Source organism: Xylaria bambusicola, assembly GCF_022495145.1.
Source record: "Xylaria bambusicola strain CBS 139988 unplaced genomic scaffold F5B22scaffold_3, whole genome shotgun sequence".
NCBI lineage: Eukaryota > Fungi > Ascomycota > Sordariomycetes > Xylariales > Xylariaceae > Xylaria > Xylaria bambusicola.
Window position 1 is genome coordinate 1,264,149 of NW_025953556.1, and position 19,119 is coordinate 1,283,267.

The 19,119-nt window shown below is 49.8% G+C and overlaps 7 protein-coding genes across 7 annotated transcripts; 5 read left to right on the forward strand and 2 right to left on the reverse strand.

Annotated features, from left to right (window-relative positions):
- Positions 1-1,362: 1,362 nt before the first annotated feature.
- Positions 1,363-4,714, forward strand: F5B22DRAFT_588961 (uncharacterized protein). Its single transcript, XM_047973702.1, has one exon. The coding sequence runs from the start codon at positions 2,024-2,026 to the stop codon at positions 3,980-3,982; it is 1,959 nt and encodes a 652-aa protein (XP_047835421.1). The 5' UTR covers positions 1,363-2,023; the 3' UTR covers positions 3,983-4,714.
- Position 4,715: 1 nt separating this feature from the next.
- F5B22DRAFT_267036 (uncharacterized protein) lies at positions 4,716-6,792 on the forward strand. Its single transcript, XM_047970153.1, has 3 exons — positions 4,716-5,098; positions 5,317-5,784; positions 5,901-6,792. The coding sequence occupies exons 1-3, from the start codon at positions 5,039-5,041 to the stop codon at positions 6,135-6,137; spliced, it is 765 nt and encodes a 254-aa protein (XP_047835422.1). The 5' UTR covers positions 4,716-5,038; the 3' UTR covers positions 6,138-6,792.
- Positions 6,793-7,587: 795 nt separating this feature from the next.
- Positions 7,588-9,134, reverse strand: F5B22DRAFT_633384 (NADPH dehydrogenase; the record flags this gene model as incomplete). The annotated part of the gene is made up of 3 exons (XM_047976825.1): positions 7,588-8,430; positions 8,597-8,728; positions 8,838-9,134. The coding sequence occupies 3 exons, from the start codon at positions 9,132-9,134 to the stop codon at positions 7,588-7,590; spliced, it is 1,272 nt and encodes a 423-aa protein (XP_047835423.1).
- A 2,046-nt stretch (positions 9,135-11,180) lies between these two features.
- F5B22DRAFT_642219 (uncharacterized protein) lies at positions 11,181-12,190 on the forward strand (the record flags this gene model as incomplete). The annotated part of the gene is made up of 2 exons (XM_047978093.1): positions 11,181-11,272; positions 11,335-12,190. The coding sequence occupies 2 exons, from the start codon at positions 11,181-11,183 to the stop codon at positions 12,188-12,190; spliced, it is 948 nt and encodes a 315-aa protein (XP_047835424.1).
- Positions 12,191-13,183: 993 nt separating this feature from the next.
- F5B22DRAFT_588968 (cytochrome c1) lies at positions 13,184-14,887 on the forward strand. The gene is made up of 4 exons (XM_047973703.1): positions 13,184-13,373; positions 13,472-13,623; positions 13,729-13,791; positions 13,848-14,887. The coding sequence occupies exons 1-4, from the start codon at positions 13,299-13,301 to the stop codon at positions 14,521-14,523; spliced, it is 966 nt and encodes a 321-aa protein (XP_047835425.1). The 5' UTR covers positions 13,184-13,298; the 3' UTR covers positions 14,524-14,887.
- Positions 14,888-17,279, forward strand: F5B22DRAFT_588984 (DNA glycosylase). The gene has a single exon (XM_047973704.1). It carries the CDS (start codon positions 15,330-15,332, stop codon positions 16,980-16,982), a length of 1,653 nt encoding a protein of 550 aa, XP_047835426.1. The 5' UTR covers positions 14,888-15,329; the 3' UTR covers positions 16,983-17,279.
- On the reverse strand, positions 17,280-19,098 carry F5B22DRAFT_588986 (uncharacterized protein). The gene is made up of 4 exons (XM_047973705.1): positions 18,868-19,098; positions 18,748-18,805; positions 17,790-18,692; positions 17,280-17,733 (listed from the first exon to the last, which is right to left on the reverse strand). The coding sequence occupies exons 1-4, from the start codon at positions 18,871-18,873 to the stop codon at positions 17,576-17,578; spliced, it is 1,125 nt and encodes a 374-aa protein (XP_047835427.1). The 5' UTR covers positions 18,874-19,098; the 3' UTR covers positions 17,280-17,575.
- Positions 19,099-19,119: the final 21 nt, after the last annotated feature.

The following is a 19,119-nucleotide window of genomic DNA, read 5'->3' on the forward strand; positions in this document are numbered from 1 at the left end:
GAAGTCTACCATTATACATTCATCTCATCGTAGCTATTGAGCTCAGTAAATGGTACCGTACTACGTCTACGCTCTTCGTGTGCACACGCATATCTACCCAATCCCCCACCCACCACCTGCACACGTCGTTCAGTCGTTCGCTTCCTCAGTCAGCATTTCTATTCATCTTCAATCAATCAATCAATCAATCGCTCGCTCCCTGCGCCGCACTTGACTGCACTGCACTGCACTACACATTGCATCCGAGCCGGCGGTGCAACTCGCGCTGCTTCGACTGTCCTCGTCCACTCGTCCACTCCGAGCCCGCGCTTCTCGCCAAACGCGTCACCACAGCACACACAGTAAGTCATGGCATTCTCCTATCAGACAACAGCTCCCATCCCGGCACCTCGTCTTCTCGCCCACTCTGAGGGCTTTCCATCCACTCGCCGGCCGATCGCTGCATATGTGTATGCAACCGGTACATAGTACGGTGCTGCGTGCTTGGCGTCCCATGCACTCATGTCGTGTCTCTTCCCTCGCTGGCCACACCTGCATCCGGAGTGCATGAGTCTGGCATGAGCGTCCGCTGTGTCGAGCTACCTACGGAGAGCCAGAGCCAGAGCCAGACAATCCCAGAAGCTCAAACGTCCCGCTTCACGTCTCGCTACGTCTCGCTCCACCGCCGTCAGCACTGCGCGCACTACTTACACTAAACTCAGTTTACCCTAGACCACCGCTCTTTTGCGCTGCCGTCTCCCTTGTCCCTGACCTCTGATCTCCCATCTGTGTGCTGACCACGCTACTGACCAGGTAGCTACCGTAGTGCTGTGTGCTAGACTGCACAGAGATACCTAACCTACATACTGTCCGTCCGTCTGGCTGTCTGTCTGTCTGTCTGTATCTGCCAGACTAACCTAGTGTGTCGTGTACCGTGCCGTCAAATCGACCTTTTCACCTCGTTCGTCCCTCCTCCTCCCCTTTGCCCTAATCGTGTAGCTGCATCCAGGTCCCCTGGTACTGCCCCGGCCACCTGTCTACTGTTTCTGTGCTGGACTCCAACTGACCGCCTCAAGTTTCCACAGCTCTCGCTACTCGCAGTGGGGTGAAGTTCCTCTAGTCGCATCCTCCCCCAGCAAGTCTGTTGTTGCTAGCCTGTTAGTACGCGCTGGGAGACTAGCATTGTGCATTGCGCCGGGTCGCAACACTGTGTGGCGGACTGTGTTGACATCGTATCACTCACTCCAGCTCACTCCCCAACCGTGATCATCCAGGTGCTCGATGCAGGGTTCGCGCCACCCGCGATTCTGCAGTTGATTGATACCATACCTGGCACTGGCACTAGACTGGGTACGCCAAATAGTAGACATCTTCTAGAGGGTATGTTCTCTCCCCTCCCCTTGCGACCCTGCAGTGCTACCTCATTTTATCACCCTCCTCCCTCTCTTCCTCTTTATCCTTACAACAGTTCCTCTCATCTAACATCTTAATTCTTTTAACTCTTTCCCCTTCCCGCCGCAGTCGTTCCTTTTGCTCCCCGCCCCCCTCCCCCCAATTCCACCCTTGGTGGAGGGTTGCTTCTATCAGTTACAAGCCGGTAGTTGTTGCCCTTCCCAAATATTCGCGTTACATAGTCACAAGCGCAAGCTAATTTCCTTGACCTCCTGCTCAGCCATATAGAATCCAGCATCTTTTCCTTGCCATCTCATATTGTGCGCTGTGTCCAATGATTCCTCGCCTTTGTCCAACTCGGCGCATCTACTCAGGCCAATAAATCCATTATTCTTCATCTTGGCAGTTACGACGGGGTCACAATACCTCAACTTTAGCTTCAATTCTCTGAAATTCTCAAGCTTGCTCCTCGATAGGTCACCTGGCCACTCTATAGTCCTCACAACTCTTACGGACTCATGACGCCACCTAATTGGTCATGAATATTGAACCATCTGAAGCTGATAAATTGTGATGGACTGCTTCGGACTCTAGGTCTCAAACTTGCATATTCCGGCATCCCTTCTACAACCCGCTTTTTGCATATTTCAGAATGGCTTCACAGTTATTCGACACGTCTAGCCTGCCGAGTGAGTTTCGGTGTTCTTTGGAATCCGGGCCCAAGACCCCCGAGCCCCTCGCTGTAGGAGCAGACGAAGAGCCGCTCCCACCGCACCGGCCACGCTTAAGGCTAAAAAAACGCCATGTATCTCATCTCAACGCTCCCACCCAACAGTTTCTTGCATCAATTGCTGCCGCCGATGTGCCAATTCCCAGTGTCGAAAGTGTGGATCAGGAAATGATGGATACGATACCACAGCTCCAGGTGGCTGACTTCGACGATGCAGATGACTGTCAACGTCTGACCCCAAAACAGTGGTCGCCACCACAGACTCCAGCCATCGATCTTGCGCCATCCTTGGCACTAAATAAATACCCGGATTGGTACGGCGACTCATCGTGGAGCGATTCTGAATTGGAGTCCAGTTCAGACTACGAATCTAGCAGGCCGTCGACTGCATTTTCAACCCAGACAAGCGCTTCATTATTTAGTCTGTATTCCAATACCACTGATGCAAGTTGTATCAGCCCAGACTTCGAAGCTGCCGAATTTCCACAGAGGACTGAGCTAGAAAATGCAACTGCTAAACCAGGACAAGATAAACCTCGGAAGGCGCCCTGGACGAGAGCAATGAGCTCACACTTATGGGCAACTTACGTATTATACCTCTCGGACCCAAGGGTTACCCCTATACGCCTTGGAAAGAGCTGCATACCACCTCATGGTGTTTGTGCACGTGTAGCGCGGCAAGCGCAAAGAAGCTGGAAAGGATCCCGGCCTCAACTCTCCAACGAAGCGAGAAGTGGGAGCAGCACTCCCACAGCAGAGTCCTCCAAAACTTACATCCAGTGGCCCCACACAGGCGGTGCAACTCGAGCTCACTTACGAGAACTGTGTAAACTCAAAGCTACGAAGAAACCTGGCCGCTATCTATCACGGAGTCCTACGCCCTTCAATAAAGCTGCCAACCGCCGTTGGAACCGCCGGTCGACGCCGGCTCGGTCACCATCAGTTTTTTCCGCCCAGGACATGGCAATGTCGCTAGTTTTGAGCACCTCTGACACGATGCAGCCTCACGGCCCTCTAGCCCAGCTGACTAGCTCTCAACTTCCGCCCATACTATCATATGAAGATGAGGCTGAGACTGAATCACATTATACTCACCAGCAAAATCCAATTGACGTGACGCCAGTGAAAGCTCAGGTTATTGAGGATCCTTTCACAGTAGCAAACACGGAATCTCAGCCGAAACCAAGTCGTCTGGGGTCTCCATTTACAGCTAAGAGTTATGGACCTAGTTCTTCCTCAATTGCAGCTAAGATCACCTTGCCTCAACAGGCGAATACCGTAGGACCCCGCAAACTCTTGAAGTCGCCAGTGCGCCTCACCAGATCACGGTCGGGTACACAGAAACGTAGATCTCTCAAGGGTCACGAAGAGAAGCCTGGGAAGCGACCAAGCTTGGCCGCTGCCTTCTTTCGAGAGACATCGCGTAATACAGAGGGAAGTGTGCCGATTCCCGACACGGGCAACCAAATCCAACAAAGCCCGTTAGACCACAGCACGGCTAACGCTAGGGTGCCTCGTCAAGTTCCTTTTGAAGCTTTATTTGCAGACTTGTCAGAAACTCAGGATGCCTCAGACAGACCATTCATAGTGTCTAGCGCATCATTCCAGACGTCACCATCACGCCCTCCTCGCCTAGGATCACCGTTCTCTGCAGGAAGCTCTAGTCATAGCTTTCCCAACAGGCTAACTTCTGCCAGCAGTTTTAGCCTGGCAGCCTTACGCAAACCTTTCGCAACGGTTCAACAAGCGCCACAACCAATTGCAGATACCCCAACGTCCACCCGGTCAAGCCTCGCTTCACGGCTGGCTTACCTCGATCAACGGCTTAAGGAGCTGCGTAACCGTGGTACTGACCGGAAACGCTCGCAATCGCCGATGTGATGTGGCCATCGCTCTTATACCCGATACATTAACTACCGACTATATACCTTGTACATCTACCTCGGGCCTTGTCATGATATCCCTTACGACGTTAACGATATGTCGACGCAGCTCTATGAGCATCACGAACGGCGTACTGTGCATTGGCAAATCATATGAAAGCTAATTTTATCATGTCATACTAAGAGTGATTAAGATAATCTTGCTCCCATGGCCACGCGCGACGACTCACCTTGTTTACTTTTCACTTCTTGATGGGAAATTTTTACTTTGAAAATAATTTGCTCTACATCAACTCACATAGTATCGCTTATAACTCGATGCTTACGGCACCACGCACACTTTCTTTGTCTCTTTTTCCCTTCATCTTTTCCCTGTTATCACGAGCATCACGAATGGCAAATGAATGATTTATGAACAGATGGAGGATCTTGAAAGGATCCAGATCACAGTTACGACGTCACCCAGATCTGGCAACCAACATGTAGCAATGCTAGCTTTGGCTTGAGATAGAGCTCGGCGTTTTGGTCTTGTGGATACAAAAGTCTTAAGTTGATGATATATGAGATAACTGCCGCAGACCAGCTAGTCGTTTGGTCCAAATAGTACAGAGATAATTCGATAAATAATCGATAAATATCTACTATGAAGGCTGGAGTCTTTCTGAACCCATTCTCCGTCTGTTGGTGCTTGCTTTCGTCTCTATGACGCTATAGAATCCTTAGTCTGGCATATGACGACTTGTCACTAGACTGATTTATTGGTGAGGGGCACTAAAAGTAGGTTGTATCTATAATCTCTTGGCCGAAGCAGTGTGTGCGACATCGAGCCCCCAGGGAAAACAGATTTCTCCAAGTTAGAGGTTGCTTAAGAACCGAGGTAGGTAAGAAATATGATATTGACTAGAGCCCCGCCCCCTCTTCATAGGGTAACATGCCGATACAGGCGACAGAGGGTCTTGAAAAAGAAGCTTTCTGACATCCGCGTTGCCCTGGTCTACAGCGATCTTAACTTAACTTCTTCCGCCAAACGATTTATTATTATGAGAAGTGGGTGATGGGTTCCCTTGGTGCTTCGCAGGAGAAGGAGCTGAATGTGTTGGTCACTGGATTTGGGGTGAGTCGAGCCGAGTCATACGTATCTTGCACTCTTACCTTCTGCCATTGTGGTATCATTAGCTTAATAGCAATTATCTTGGTTTAATTTCTTCTTCCCCCTATATATAGATATATATATATTTTCCTTCTTCGTGTTTACGTCATTTGTACGAGTGCGCTTCACTATTCCGCATGCGTGTACATCGCAAGGCGAACTAACAAAAGCGGCAAATGTAGCCCTTCAAAGAGGCGTACCCCGTGAATCCATCATGGGAGATCGCGGCGCTTCTCCCCGACTACCTACCCGCGGACCGCGTCAAAGATGCCGCCGCACTGCATAATCGACAAACCACCGCGCGGAATTCGATCCCGCCCGTGCGCATCCTCAAGCTACCCGGTGCCGTGCGCACCAGCTACGAGTACACACGGGACCTCGTCCCAAGGCTCTGGGACGGCGATGTAGGCGGGCGCGAAGTCGACTTCGCGGTGCATATCGGCATGGCGGGGCCGCAGCTCGTGTACTCGGTCGAGAGACGCGGGCACCGCGACGGGTATGGCGCCAAGGATGTCGATGGGAAGCTCCTCGAGGACGAGAAGAGACATGCCGAGCAAGGTGAGAATTGGATCTGGCATGGAGTGCCGGGTGAGCTGTTGAGTGATTTTGACGTTGATGATGTCCATCGGAGATGGGTCCAGCGTAGTCCGGTAAGAGAACGCCTTTCGGGGAGATTGTCTATGGTTTCATATCTAGACTCCCCTTGGTTTTGCTCACTTTTCTCTTTGGATTGTCCCCTGGGCTGATCGCGTGATCTCATATACAGAAAAACTTAGACTTGAGAGTCTCGGAAGACGCGGGTCACTATCTGTGTGATTTCATCTACTTCTCCAGCCTGGCTCATCTGTGGAAGCAGCAGCGAGCTAAGAAAGTCGTCTTTCTCCATGTGCCGCTGCATTCGGATGCTGAGTCCCTGAAGCGTGGGGTCGAGCTCGTTCTGACGTTGATCAGGTCCATCGTGGAAAGCGAGTTGGAAAGGGAGAAAGAGGCTGTGCCTGAATAGTGACTAATGTAATTATTCTGTAGCCTCTAAGATACTTACTCATCGAGTGTTATCTTTGGAGCAATGGTGATGGTATATGTACTACTCGGGCTCGTGGCACACCGTGGAACTCCCAGCCGCCTGTGTTACGAATCTACTATCGATTTATTGTATACCTAGGTAGCTTAAGCAAACTTATCGTACCTTTGCATACAATTTCTAAACTCCTATGCGCTGCTTTGAAAGAATAGGTAGCTAATAACGCGAAGTTTAAGATAATACTACTGACAAGTGTAGTGTGATGTAGTGGTGTGATTCGGTGACCAGGCGCAATCGCCGAACCGGCGACTATTTATCTACGCTAGAGAGATTCGACTCCCTTTCGGCATCCAACCTCGCCGCCAACTCAGCGGCGAGCTATCGCTGGGAGAGAGGAAGAGCTATATAAAAAGGACGATTGCTTCTCCACCTTACTGCGGGACATTCTCTACTAGTTTCTCTCTGTTTGTTCCCTCGCCTCAACTTGACAGACAGATTGACAAGCTACACAATCACGATCAGTCAACCCCACGCCTACCACTTGTAACCTCAACATACCCCAGAGCGAAATTAAAGAGCTATACATTCTCTTTTCAAAATGTGTATGAAAGCTACGTGCAGCCAATGTGGTATGTGTACTTCTACCCGTTCTTCCTCACCAGATAGGCAGATGGTATTATCTTATCCTTACAGTTCATTCATGTCCATGTAAATTTCAAATGCTAATATCATCCACAAAGGTAAAACCTCCTGGTTAGGCTGCGGTAGCCATGTCTCGGCAGTCTTGGACTCGGTTCCCGCCGACCAGCTGTGCACTTGTGAGCCCAAGGTCGTGCTGGGCGGAAAGGAGTATCCGCCTAAGGCCAAATGACGGTTCCCTTGGCCTTTCTGGTAGAGCGCTTCGTTTTATCTTGCTTCGCCGGTCGGCGAGGAGGGGTGAGGGTGAAGAAACCTGGTTACAGATTGTTAAGGCCAATTGGTGACTTGGAACTTCATCGTCGGATACGTTGTACTACTTGAAAGGGTTAACTCTAGCGCCTGTGAAAGAAGGAAACTACGAGTAGAGAGCAAAGATCAAGCGCAAAGCACGATTTGAAGACTGAATATCAATTTCTTGATCTCTTCTTAAACAAAATCAATATATGTTGAATGGTCTATCGTTATGTAAACAACAAATCAATATCGATACTCCCGCCGCATAATGCCTCTCAACAACTCCTTCTCCAGTACTCCCCGTAAAAGTAACCACTGTAGACTTTCATAAACAATCAATACTCTCTCTGACTCCGAGTTCTCAACGCACCATTATTCTCTCCACGCTATGCATATGCTTAACAGGCCGCAGTAAACGGTGATAGTTGGTACGGTCACGATAAACGTGTACCAACGCCTCTCTACCTGTATCTCTCATCTTTATTCTAACCCCCTAGATCTAAATCTTCTGATTCTTCCTCCATCCAGCACGGTGGTATTGAATGGGCCATTTTACTTCAACACCAAGCTGGTGCGCAACCCGCAGCGGGAATTCCGGTTCGCGAAGGAACTGCCGGGCCATGAGCACAATATCGGCTTTGCTGGTATGTCCCTCCTCGGTGGAAAATCCATTGGCTTCGTGCTTGCCTTCCTGAACAATAGAGTATGCCATTTCGGCATTGCTGATCATGCCCACGGCGCCGAGGAGTAGGTCAATTCCATCCTTCTTCAACTCCTCGCGGATCTTGGCTGCGAGATCGATCTGATAATACGGGTGGATTTTAATCTTCTGGGCGTCGTTGTTGCCGCCTGAGCTGACGTCCAACAAGTCGATACCGGCAGCGGGAAGTAGCTTGGCTAGCTTAATGCTCTCCTCGAGTGTCCAGCTGGGCTGGTCAGCGTACTCCATCCACTCCGTCGCCGAAATACGCAGCAACAGGGGCATTGAAGCGGGGATGACCTCGCGCACGGCGGCGATGGTTTCGAAGAGCAGCCGCGTGCGGTTCTCGAAGCTGCCACCATAGTTATCCGTCCGGTGGTTCGTGATGGGTGACATGAAATTCGTGATTAGATAGCCGTGGGCTCCGTGGATCTCAATGGTGTCGAACCCCGCCTCGACGGCCCTCCGTGCAGCATCCTTAAATGCCTGCAGAAGCTCTTTGATGTCGTCGGTGGTCATCTCCTTAGGCATCGCGTAGTCGTCCTCGGCAATGGGGATTGCGCTGGGCGCCCACACATTATCACTCCAGCCACCATGCTCTTTGGAGGCCACGATCCCGTGCTTTCCACCCGATTGTAACCACTTGCAACCAGAAAGTCAGTAATTGGTCATTTGAATATAGATGGGTGAGTATCTTGTATAGCAGACGTGGAACACTCTGTTCAGGACAAACTTCCCAACACAATAAGAGCCTTTAAGCCCTTTGAATAGTCAAAACCAGGGAAACTCGTGATTGAGAATTACTTACAGGTGCTAACGTGCTCGCCTTACGACCGGCATGACCTAGCTGGATACCAATTTTCTGGCCTTGCGAGTGGGCGAAGTCTACGATGCGCTTCAACGGCGCGATCTGGCTATCTTTCCACAAGCCAGAGTCTTCCTATAATACCCGAGATGTCAGACATTGTCACTTGAGGATATTGAGCGCACATAAAAAAACGGAACTTTTCGAGTATCAAGAAGGGGATATAGGCCTGTAAATTACATACAGGTGTGATTCTACCATTCGCAAGGACAGCGGTAGCCTCAACGATGGTGAGAGCTGCACCGTGAATAATGAACTGCGAAAGATGCGAGAAGTGCCAATCGGTGTGGTGACCATCATCAGCACTGTACTGACACATGGGTGATACCGCGAATCGGTTCTGCAGCGTCATATCCCTGATCTTGAGCGGTTGGTACAACGTCGGCGCTGTGGCCGGGTCGATCGCGGTGCCTGCCGGGGGCGATTGCTCGGGCGTGTAGAATGGGGCGCCTAGCGCACGCTTGTTCTCTACCGAAGCCATAATTCCGCGATCGATATCTTCCTAAATAGATGGGAGATGGATATGTCGAGTTCAAATTAAGTCTGAGATTAGGAGACAAGATACTGTCTGATGAATGACTATGCAGATACGTATTAAGTTTGAGGTAATAGTGTATAAGTCTATGTTAATATAGAGGTATGTCCCGTGTATGTCGAAGCAGAACAAAGACTCAAGGTTCCCAACGTCTTGTTTATATACACTTCTATGATGCCATCTTTTTCGCCAGTTTCTTCTCTCTTGACGATATCGCCGGTGCAAGTAAGAATTCTCTGTCATGAGTATCAAACAATGAGTAAGCAACTGTGCATATTGCTGAAAATGTTGCATCGACTAAGGGCCAATGTCGAGCCGACGCTGTGGGCCCGATTAGGAAGCTCGCCTGTCCGAATCGCGCCCCCGAAATCTCCAGAAAATCTCCAGATAGGTAGTCGCCAAAGTGCCCAGTGTTGAGGTTCTGGTCCGCGCTTAGCAGCCATGCTACACATGGACTAACGACATAACATCAGACTAATAACAATTTAGATGAAGTCATTGACCCTGAATTCACAAATGACTAGTACATGGCTTAAGTAATGATACTTTGATCATCAAGGGAGATATATTATCCTACTCTCGCTTTTAACGCAGCCGAGGTAAACAGTTGCTGAATGAGTTCTAGACCCACGGCAATCTGTGTAAAAGTAGGTACGCACTGGATCTGCTTCAGAGGCCTAGGTACTGTAAAAGTTTTCCACCCCATATGCCTTATCCTGACACAGCTTTATTGGGGTGTTTCGTTTCCAATAGGCCTACCGTACCTACTGACTTGATGGGTAGCAAAGAGGGATCTAGTCAGTGTACCCCTCTTTTCCCTGTCTTCCCCTGTTCCATCTAGCCTGCCGATGTACCGACCCCCGAATTGCGATGGCGGAGTGACGGCATCGAGGCACGTAGCAATCGACCATCTTTGATTCGTCCCGATTTGCGACTTATGCAGCCTGGGCTGATTAATCAATATATCCCAAGCTGTCCCCCTCGCCTCGGATTCTCCCGTATCATGGTTGGGGGTTCTCGCGCATTACAACTTGATAGGTATGCGAGAATCCGAGGCGGGGCCCTCTTTTCGTTTTAGCTACAGCGAATAGCGAAAATAACCCGATAAGTGCTCCGTGCATACCTGCACAAGGTATGGTGCTGAGTAACGGTATAACAGGCGTCTTCATAGTTCTAGGTATTCCGGAGGACAATATCTGAAGTATCTAAGTATGTGAAATCTGCCTAGGCACCGTGGTTGCTTACTGAAAGAGGCTAGGTAGGTACTCCGTACTGGCAGTGTCGGTTACGTGCTAAGACTAACGGGTGACTCTCTGATGCATAAAGCGTCTTCCTAGTGGAATCAATCAAGAAATTCACCTCTTTACCATGCCCTGAGATTAACAAGCTCGTATCCAACTTGGAAGGGCTGCCTTAGACCACTGGAAAGGGAGTTAGGCGTTTGGAATCTGAGATGGGGGTTGGTTCGGAGATCCATCCGCAAGGGCCCTGCAGATGTCGAGTGTTTCAGCCGTGACCGTGCTACAGGTACACCAGCCTCAAACGTCAGGGGACTGTGACAGCCAATCCACGACTTCGCGTAATGCCAGAGAAACTCTGCTATGCTCCTAGATGTTTCTTGATGCACCCTTGTCGTTTCGTCCCATATCTGGACGGATCGCAAAGGAATCGCTTAGCCTGGTACCTGCAGGGGAAGCTCCCAAGCTTGCTGAGCTTCATACTCTAAGTAGATTGACGAGAAGGTAGCGTTGCAAATACCTAGACTAGTGTAGCCACGCTTTAACTTCTCGTGTCTACGGTGTCGCGGGTTGGCGCCTCAAACAGGATAACACTTCCATTCAAGAGTGGTACTATAGGGTTGAGTGAAAATATCAGATATCCCCCGACCTCTTTGAACCAGCAATCATTGAACCCCCGTAATCAAAACCTAGAACTTACAAACGGTAGCGAAACGAACCACCTAGTAAATTGCAAAAGTATCGTTTAGTCGCAATGCCGGCTTTTCTTGAACAGTCAAACCACAAGGTTGGGAAGATGACGAAAGGGATGTCGACTAGAAAGGGAGGCCCTGTGACTCTGAACTCGTAAGTTGTTGCAAACCAACTTCTTCTCTCGGCCACCCAACTTACAAGCGGCGGGAAAACAGGATGAGCGACTTGCACATCGTCAAGATCCTCGTTGGCTCACAGCGTGAAGAGTTCTTAATTCCGAGACGGCTCTTAGCTTCGTGCGAGTATTTTCTTCCGCAGCTCAATATTACCCATGACCAAATCTACCCCGTCCTGCGCCTAGACAATCAATGCCCCAGCATGTTTAGGCTTTTCGAATGTTGGCTCTCCGAGCGAAAGAGTCTTAGCAGATTCATCGACACTGCCGAAACCGAGCAGTCTCGCGAAGAGCTGCACTGGGATCTGGTCAATCTACAACTCTTTGCCGCTAGCATTGGCGAGGCTGCATTGCAAGATGTCGCAATGGATGCTCTGCAAGATCTTTACCTGCGCTGCAACTGGGAAATCGATATTGAACTTGTCGAGTTCGTCTATACCGAATGCGACCCAGAGACAAGCTATTGCCTCCGAAACCTTCGTCGGTGGATCGTGGCTATGATAGCCTGGGGAATGGGCGATGAGGAACACGGAGGAATCCTAGAGACAATGTTTGGCGAATGCGCGGGCTTAAAAGAAGAGTACGACAATCATTTGACCAAAGTTGCTGCAAGTAAACTGGATGTGGACCTCAAGAACCCCCAGCTTCGACTACCGTCAAACCACTTGAGGAACGAAGAGCGACAGTTTGGCTATCGCCAGTGCTCATTCCACACCCATAGATCAACAATAGGCCAAGGACGCTGCCCGCATGTCCACTCGCCTACACGCTCAGCGTACTCTCCACTGAGAGACGGGTATGTCGAGTCTGATTCAGATCGTAGCGAGTCTAGGTTTGGCTCTCGCAAGGTTTCTCCTATTGAGATTACTTCTGCTCCCCGCAAAGGAGGTGTTTGAGCCTTCCGGGAGCTAGATACGCAACTCCACATGGCTGCTACGAAGGAAGACGAATCATCGACTGTGAGTCTTCGTTAGCTAGCAGCAAACCTCTAGCCTCGCGCCCGATATGACTGAGACGTCTAAGTGGCTGATGGTAGACTGAAGCTACATAGCGACTCTCAACAACCTTTCGGCTAATGTCCGTTTCGTTGCGCCCTTAGCACCCGCGCTACCGAGCCACGATGTTCTCTGCAATGAAGACAAAGAAGCCCACAGCAAAGTTAGTTCCATGGCTGCGATCAACTACCGACACCTAGTTTGAGACATCTAGCTTTTGGCCAATGGTATTGTTGGCCCACATGGCGAGGATTCGCTATCAGCTCCAAAACAGTACGGCGGCATCTACAGTAAGAGGCGGAAGTTGTGATAGGTAATTGTATTTGGTGAGATTAAATCGAGGTGGCAAAGTCTTCCAAAAGTGGGCCCATACATACTTAGATGACGTCGAAAGGATATGTATGTTTCATGGCGTTTGACATTTCCCTTTAAAACCTATTACGATAGGAAAATCGGTGGTGGCTAGAATGAAGACTGTGGTCTACCGGGCTAGACACATACTAGATTGTTGGAGGCAATTCGGCTGGGAGGAATATTTAAAGAGTTACCAGCACATCCTTCTACCTACTGTATTGCTTGATGGTGTCTATGAAGAATTTGCTAGAAATCTACAAGTGAAGGATGCATCGTGACTGTAAATGTACTTGGATAAATTTAGTACTATTTACTCGACCGAGATGAGATTCCGGGCAGGACGCCGAGGACGCCGGGCAAGACCGGTAAACACTGAGCGCAATGGTCCGACAGCCGGGCAGGAGGAGCAGCTGTGACGATGTACTTGGTACTTAGCCAGCTTATTGACTGGCTGAGGTCACGTGAAGCCAGACCGACCCCATGGCAACTCGCCGACTGACCAATAGGGACGAGGCATTTCCAATTGCTACGAGGACTGAGCACTTTTTCAACTCCAACCAAGCAACAAGCTCTCATCACTCAACCTCCGACTGCTCCCTTCCCTCCAAACCACCTTTTGACTTGTCAACCGGCTGGTCCCCGACCCTTGCCCGACATGTTGGCGAGATCTTCTCTGCGCTCGATGCGCATTCTCAATGGCGCCCGGAACGGCTCCTCCGCCGTGGCCAAGGTACGACAAAATCCCGACGCCAGACCACCACCATCATCCGATTGACTGCAGTCAATACGCTCGCGCCGGCATTCAAACTAATGTGTCATCATTTATAGCGGTCCCTCTCGAGCTCCGGCGCCTCCGCCGAATCTCCTATGAAGCTGAACATGGCCGCTGCCGCTTCCACCGCTCTCGCCATTGGATCCGTCGCCTGGTACTACCACCTTTACGGACCGACTGCCCACGCTGCGACGCCTGCTGAGGAAGGGTAAGTACTGGATACCCTGTGGATGGGTGTTTACTCAAGCCAGATGACTCGAAGCCTGCTATCGTAATACAATTGACAAGGTGCTCAACTAACCACTGTCGCTAGTCTCCATCCTACACAGTACCCCTGGGTTCACGCACAATGGTTCAAGACCTTCGATCACCAAGCGTGAGTTAGCGCCTCCTCCCCCTTAGATGTGCTTGGAGCTCATACATGCCAACCAGTCTTCGCCGTGGTTTCCAGGTTTACCGTGAAGTGTGCATGGCTTGCCACTCTCTGAGCCGTATTCCTTACCGATCTCTTGTCGGTACTATCCTCACTGTGGACGAGGCTAAGGCCATGGCCGAGGAGAACGAGTACGACAGCGAACCTAACGACGAGGGGGAGATCGAGAAGCGACCCGGAAAGTTGTCTGACTACATCCCTGCTCCCTACAAGAACGACGAGGCTGCCCGAGCTGCCAACAACGGTGCTCTCCCTCCTGATCTAAGCTTGATCATTAAGGGACGTCACGGTGGATGCGACTACGTTTTCAGCTTATTGACCGGTTATCCTGATGAGCCCCCTGCTGGTGCTCAGGTTGGTGCTGGTCTCAATTTCAACCCCTACTTCCCCGGTACTGGTATTGCCATGGCTCGTGTCCTGTACGATGGTCTGGTCGAATACGAAGACGAAACCCCTGCGACGGCATCTCAGATGGCCAAGGACGTTGTCGAATTCCTCAACTGGGCTGCAGAGCCTGAAATGGACGACCGGAAGCGTATGGGTATGAAGGTTCTAGCTGTTACTAGCGTATTGTTTGCTCTCAGCGTCTGGGTCAAGAGGTACAAGTGGGCATCGATCAAGTCAAGGAAGATTGTCTATGACCCTCCAAAACTCCCTAACAATACCCGATTTTAAGCCCCTATGCATGTATGTACTACTAGACTCCCGACGATTCCTTTGTTTGTGGCAAAGGGGAGAAAACTTTGATGTTGCCGGTTGGGCGAAGCAGCCCCGAGTCGCGATTTTAGAGTGTAAATCAAATTTCTCTGTTTTTAGACGTTTACAGAGTTTTTGCTTGCCTAGGAAGAATTTAGCGAGTGGTACGAACATAGAAAGTCGGAACCGTGATATTTATAACCTTGGAACACATATACTGCAATATGTAGTCCTATCTTCAAATTCTCATCGACACCCTAATTTTCTCCCACGGCCGTCCGGTAGCAACCTTTCATAGTAAAACACAAAAAGAATTAAAATTCCCTTCGTTCAACTACGCTGTCAATTCACCTAGAATCTTAAAAGTTGATTACGATTTTTGGTCTAATAGCGAGCCTACCCCAGTTCATCAGCTAAATTGATATTGACCTTTACAACTAAATACATGGTTGCCACATTGAAACCTCTAAATCCGATTTAGTTTGGGGTAATCCATCCCTCTATCTGCGTTTTATACGCAACTATAACCCTCAATTCACTGTGTCGCTTGTCTTCCACTAGGCAACCACACTGGATAACAAACAACCACATGTTCTGATTGAGTACCCACCATCCTAAATGATCCAACTTCGCCTCAGCCTCATATTCTACCACAGATCACGATATGGTCCATTTATTTATTCGCTTCCGCGGAGGGAACTTCACTGTCAGAAGTTCCTGCGAAACCTTACATGTCTACCCTTTTTCAACGGCCTTAGCACTGCAAATGCACCCCAAGCTTTGTCATGGACTTGCCTGGGTGCGCAAACCGGTCGCCAACTGCGTGGTCCCTGGATAGTGGACTCTCTAACGGGCTGATGCATGGTTTTGACGTCAATAATGATGGTGACGAAGAGTACCTGGCTGAAGTGGTTACGAGTAGAATAGGCAGCACAGAAGATATCCAAAGCTTCGTTCATCTCAGTTTGCTTCGAAGTATGGAAGCATGGGATCAAGCAATCTGTTGCGCCTGTGCAATGAGAGATCAGGAGTATTGCCACAATAGCTTGGATGGACAAGATGTGCTTGCTTTTCTGTCGAAGTTATGTGCTGTTAATGGGTCATACCATGCCAACATCGCGCTGTGTCCTCCGCAGAGATCTAAACGTTTGCGCACCAGGAGGGCATCGGAACGGAAGAAGCAGAGGAAGGCTAAAAGGAAGAGGGATTCTCCCTATTGGAATGAGATGCACGTATCACCAGTTCAACAAGATGGATGCTCTATTGAAGATATACAGAGCGATATTACGGCAAAGCAGCTGTCGAGAAAGCGTAGAAAACTATTGGGAGAAGTCATTCAACCCACTGCGCTGATATCGGAAGAATATGGTACATCAACAAGAGCATGCAAAAGTAGTACGCACAAGACAGAGGACGACAGCGACAATGATGGAACAAGAGAGGCCCTTTCTGAGCTTAATGCGTCACCTACGAAGGTTCCGAATGCAACAGACGCCACCTTTGAATCCACATCAGACGGAGAGCAGAACACAGAGAAGGCCCAAAACCTAGAGGAAGAGTCGGAAGATCCAAAGAAGCCACCGAAAGCGCGACAAGATCAAACACCAACGCGCAAAGTGGCGAAGTCACCATACTTCGAAGGCCCAAAACCAGCAGCAACGCCCACAGATTCTCTATCATCCAAAAGCCCTAGGAAAAGACCACCACGCGGCATCGTCTCATGTCTTCCTTTCCCGCGTTTGGATGCCCCACGCTTCGGCCTCATACAAGAAGAACTCGCCACAGACCCCTTCCGCCTCCTGGTCGCCGTGACATTCCTCGTCCGCACGTCCGGCAAAGCCGCCATACCTGTATTTCGAGAACTCATGGAAGAATACCCCACGCCCTCGGCACTCGCAAGTGCCTCCGCAGCCGACATCGAGGCCAAGATTAAGCATCTGGGCCTAGGACATGTCCGGGCCGCGACGATCCAGCGATTCGCGCGTCTCTGGATGGAGAATCCGCCGCGGAAGGGCGTGCGATATGCTGTGAAGAATTATCAGGGCCAATCTGCGGATTATCTCAAGGAAGAAGGTGATGGTGACAACTATTGTGTTGAGGACGGGAAGGAGATGCAGTGGGAGATAGGACATATGACCCAGGGTCCGTATGCTCTTGATAGCTGGCGCATCTTCTGCCGGGACGTGCTGCGTGGCGAAGCAGAGGATTGGAATGGCGGAGGACGCGAGGGCGAGTTCCAGCCGGAGTGGATGCGTGTCTTGCCTAAGGATAAGGAACTCCGCGCTTGTCTGCGGTGGATGTGGATGCGGGAGGGCTTCCAGTGGGATCCTGATACTGGCGACAAGGTTGTGTTGTCGGATGAGCTGCGGAGGGCCGTTCAGGAGGGGAGGGTCGAGTATGAGTACGACACGGGCGACTTGAAGATCTTGGATGAATGAGAGGTTTTCTTTGTGTTGTAGGGCTGATCTACTGAGTATGACCCCCTTGACGATCCGCTCTCAGATTTGAATACACAATTTAATGAAATATTCCGTTTAGGTAGATATTGCTCGGGCTTGTAGTCGGCTATTTGGTGAAAATGAGGTTCGGAATATTCTTCGTGATACAATATAATACCGAGGAGTGTTCGAATCGTTACCTAAAACAAGACAACGGGAATCAAATATGCCGGAAATTTCATCTCATCCTGTGTTAGGGGCCACTCTCGTGTATAGCATATCTACGAATAGCAGCAAATAATGTAATTGCATGTTTACAATCTAGGTCGGCTGTTGACGCCGCTACCATTTCGCTTCAATTGATTCGACCATAGTTGTTGAATAAGATCTCGTGACAAAACAGCGCTATGTCCAAGTGTTTTTGCCATGTTACTTGCTATTTCACCCAGGAAGGATATACTCATTGCTGCAGCTTGATACCATAACTCCCATACCCTTTTTGTGTTCCTCCTATCCTTTTCTGATATTGCACCTTTTATCTACACGACCCACCAGAGGAATGTTGAGACTTGCCTTTTGCAAATTTGAGCTGACTACTGACCATTTGTGCTGGTCACCTTCCGCCTTTCCTTAACACCATTGGCAAGCGAGTCGAGCACTGAGACTGTATCTTCCCAGCCAATACAGGCGTCGGTGATACTTACTCCGTAGGCCAAACCCGCCTTTCCCTCCTTTGGCACTTTCTGGTTACCTGATAGTCTACTGTTAGTGAAGAAGTTAAGAAAAATTGTATGTCGATGACTGTACCTTCGTTGATATGACTCTCAATCATAACACCCATAATTCCAGTCTCGCCTTTTGATAACTGCTCTGCGATGCTCGCAGCAACCTTAGGTTGGTTCTTGTGGTTTTTCTCCGAATTGCCGTGACTGCAGTCTATCATGAGTCGTTGGTTTACTCCTGACTTCTTTAAAGCCTCTTTGGCCTCGGCGATGCTGTTGGCATCGTAGTTGGTACCCTTTTTTCCACCCCTGAGAATGACATAGCAGTCCTCGTTTCCTACAGTGCCTACGATAGCCACAACACCGGGCTTGGTAACGGAAAGAAAGTGATGAGGATGCTTCACAGCTCCAATGGCATCAATTGCGACACCTAGCGTACCATCGGTTCCATTTTTGAAACCCACTGGGAACGACAAGCCGCTAGCTATCTCACGATGTAATTGACTCTCCGTCGTCCTGGCACCGATAGCGCCTGCGGATAAGACATCAGCCACGAACTGTGGTGATATGGTGTCGAGTATTTCGCTAGCAATGGGCATCCCCTTGTCGGTCAGATCGACGAAGAGCTGCCTCGACATACGGAGACCCTTGTTGATCTGGAAGCTGTTGTCGATATCTGGATCGTTGATCAGGCCCTTCCAGCCTACAGTTGTTCTGGGCTTCTCCAGATAGGCACGCATAATTATAAGCAGCTCATCCTTGTGTTTCTCCTTCTCTTTTAGAAGCATATCACAGTATTCTAGAGCGGCTTTAGGATCGTGGATCGAACAGGGTCCCACAATGACTAGGAGTCTCTGCTTCTCGTCGGTGCCATTGACTACAGCAACGGCCTCTTCGCGGCTCTCCAGTACTGTGCGCTTTGAATTGGGGGTCTGGGGGATCTCATGTTGAAGGAGGTCCGGTGGCGTTAAAGGATTGTATCCACGAACTAGGAGTTGTTCAGTTTCCTATTTAGCGGCAGGGGCCATGAATGAAATACTAACCGCGCCAATCTTCACTTGCAGTCCTGTTTCCCACATTTTTGTTTTCAATGTAGAAGCTCTACACCACACGCTATTAGTTTCAGTTCCACACTACATCAAAACCACATTAGCCACACCCACCGACATGATCAACAACACCGGTATAGTCGAACTTTGACAACGCAAGGCTGATTGCTAATTGGACGTAGCGGTATGCGACAGGGGAGGAAGGCAGGGGATCTCAGTGCCGGGTAAGTGATTAACCAGACAAGCAAAGCTGGAAAACGAGGCTGCTTAGAAATGAGGGAGCGTTGTGAGGCATTCGACAGTTATAGCGGGAGGGCCTGTGGAGAAGAGGACCCCTCCATGCGAGTCACTTTTCTGATGACTGAC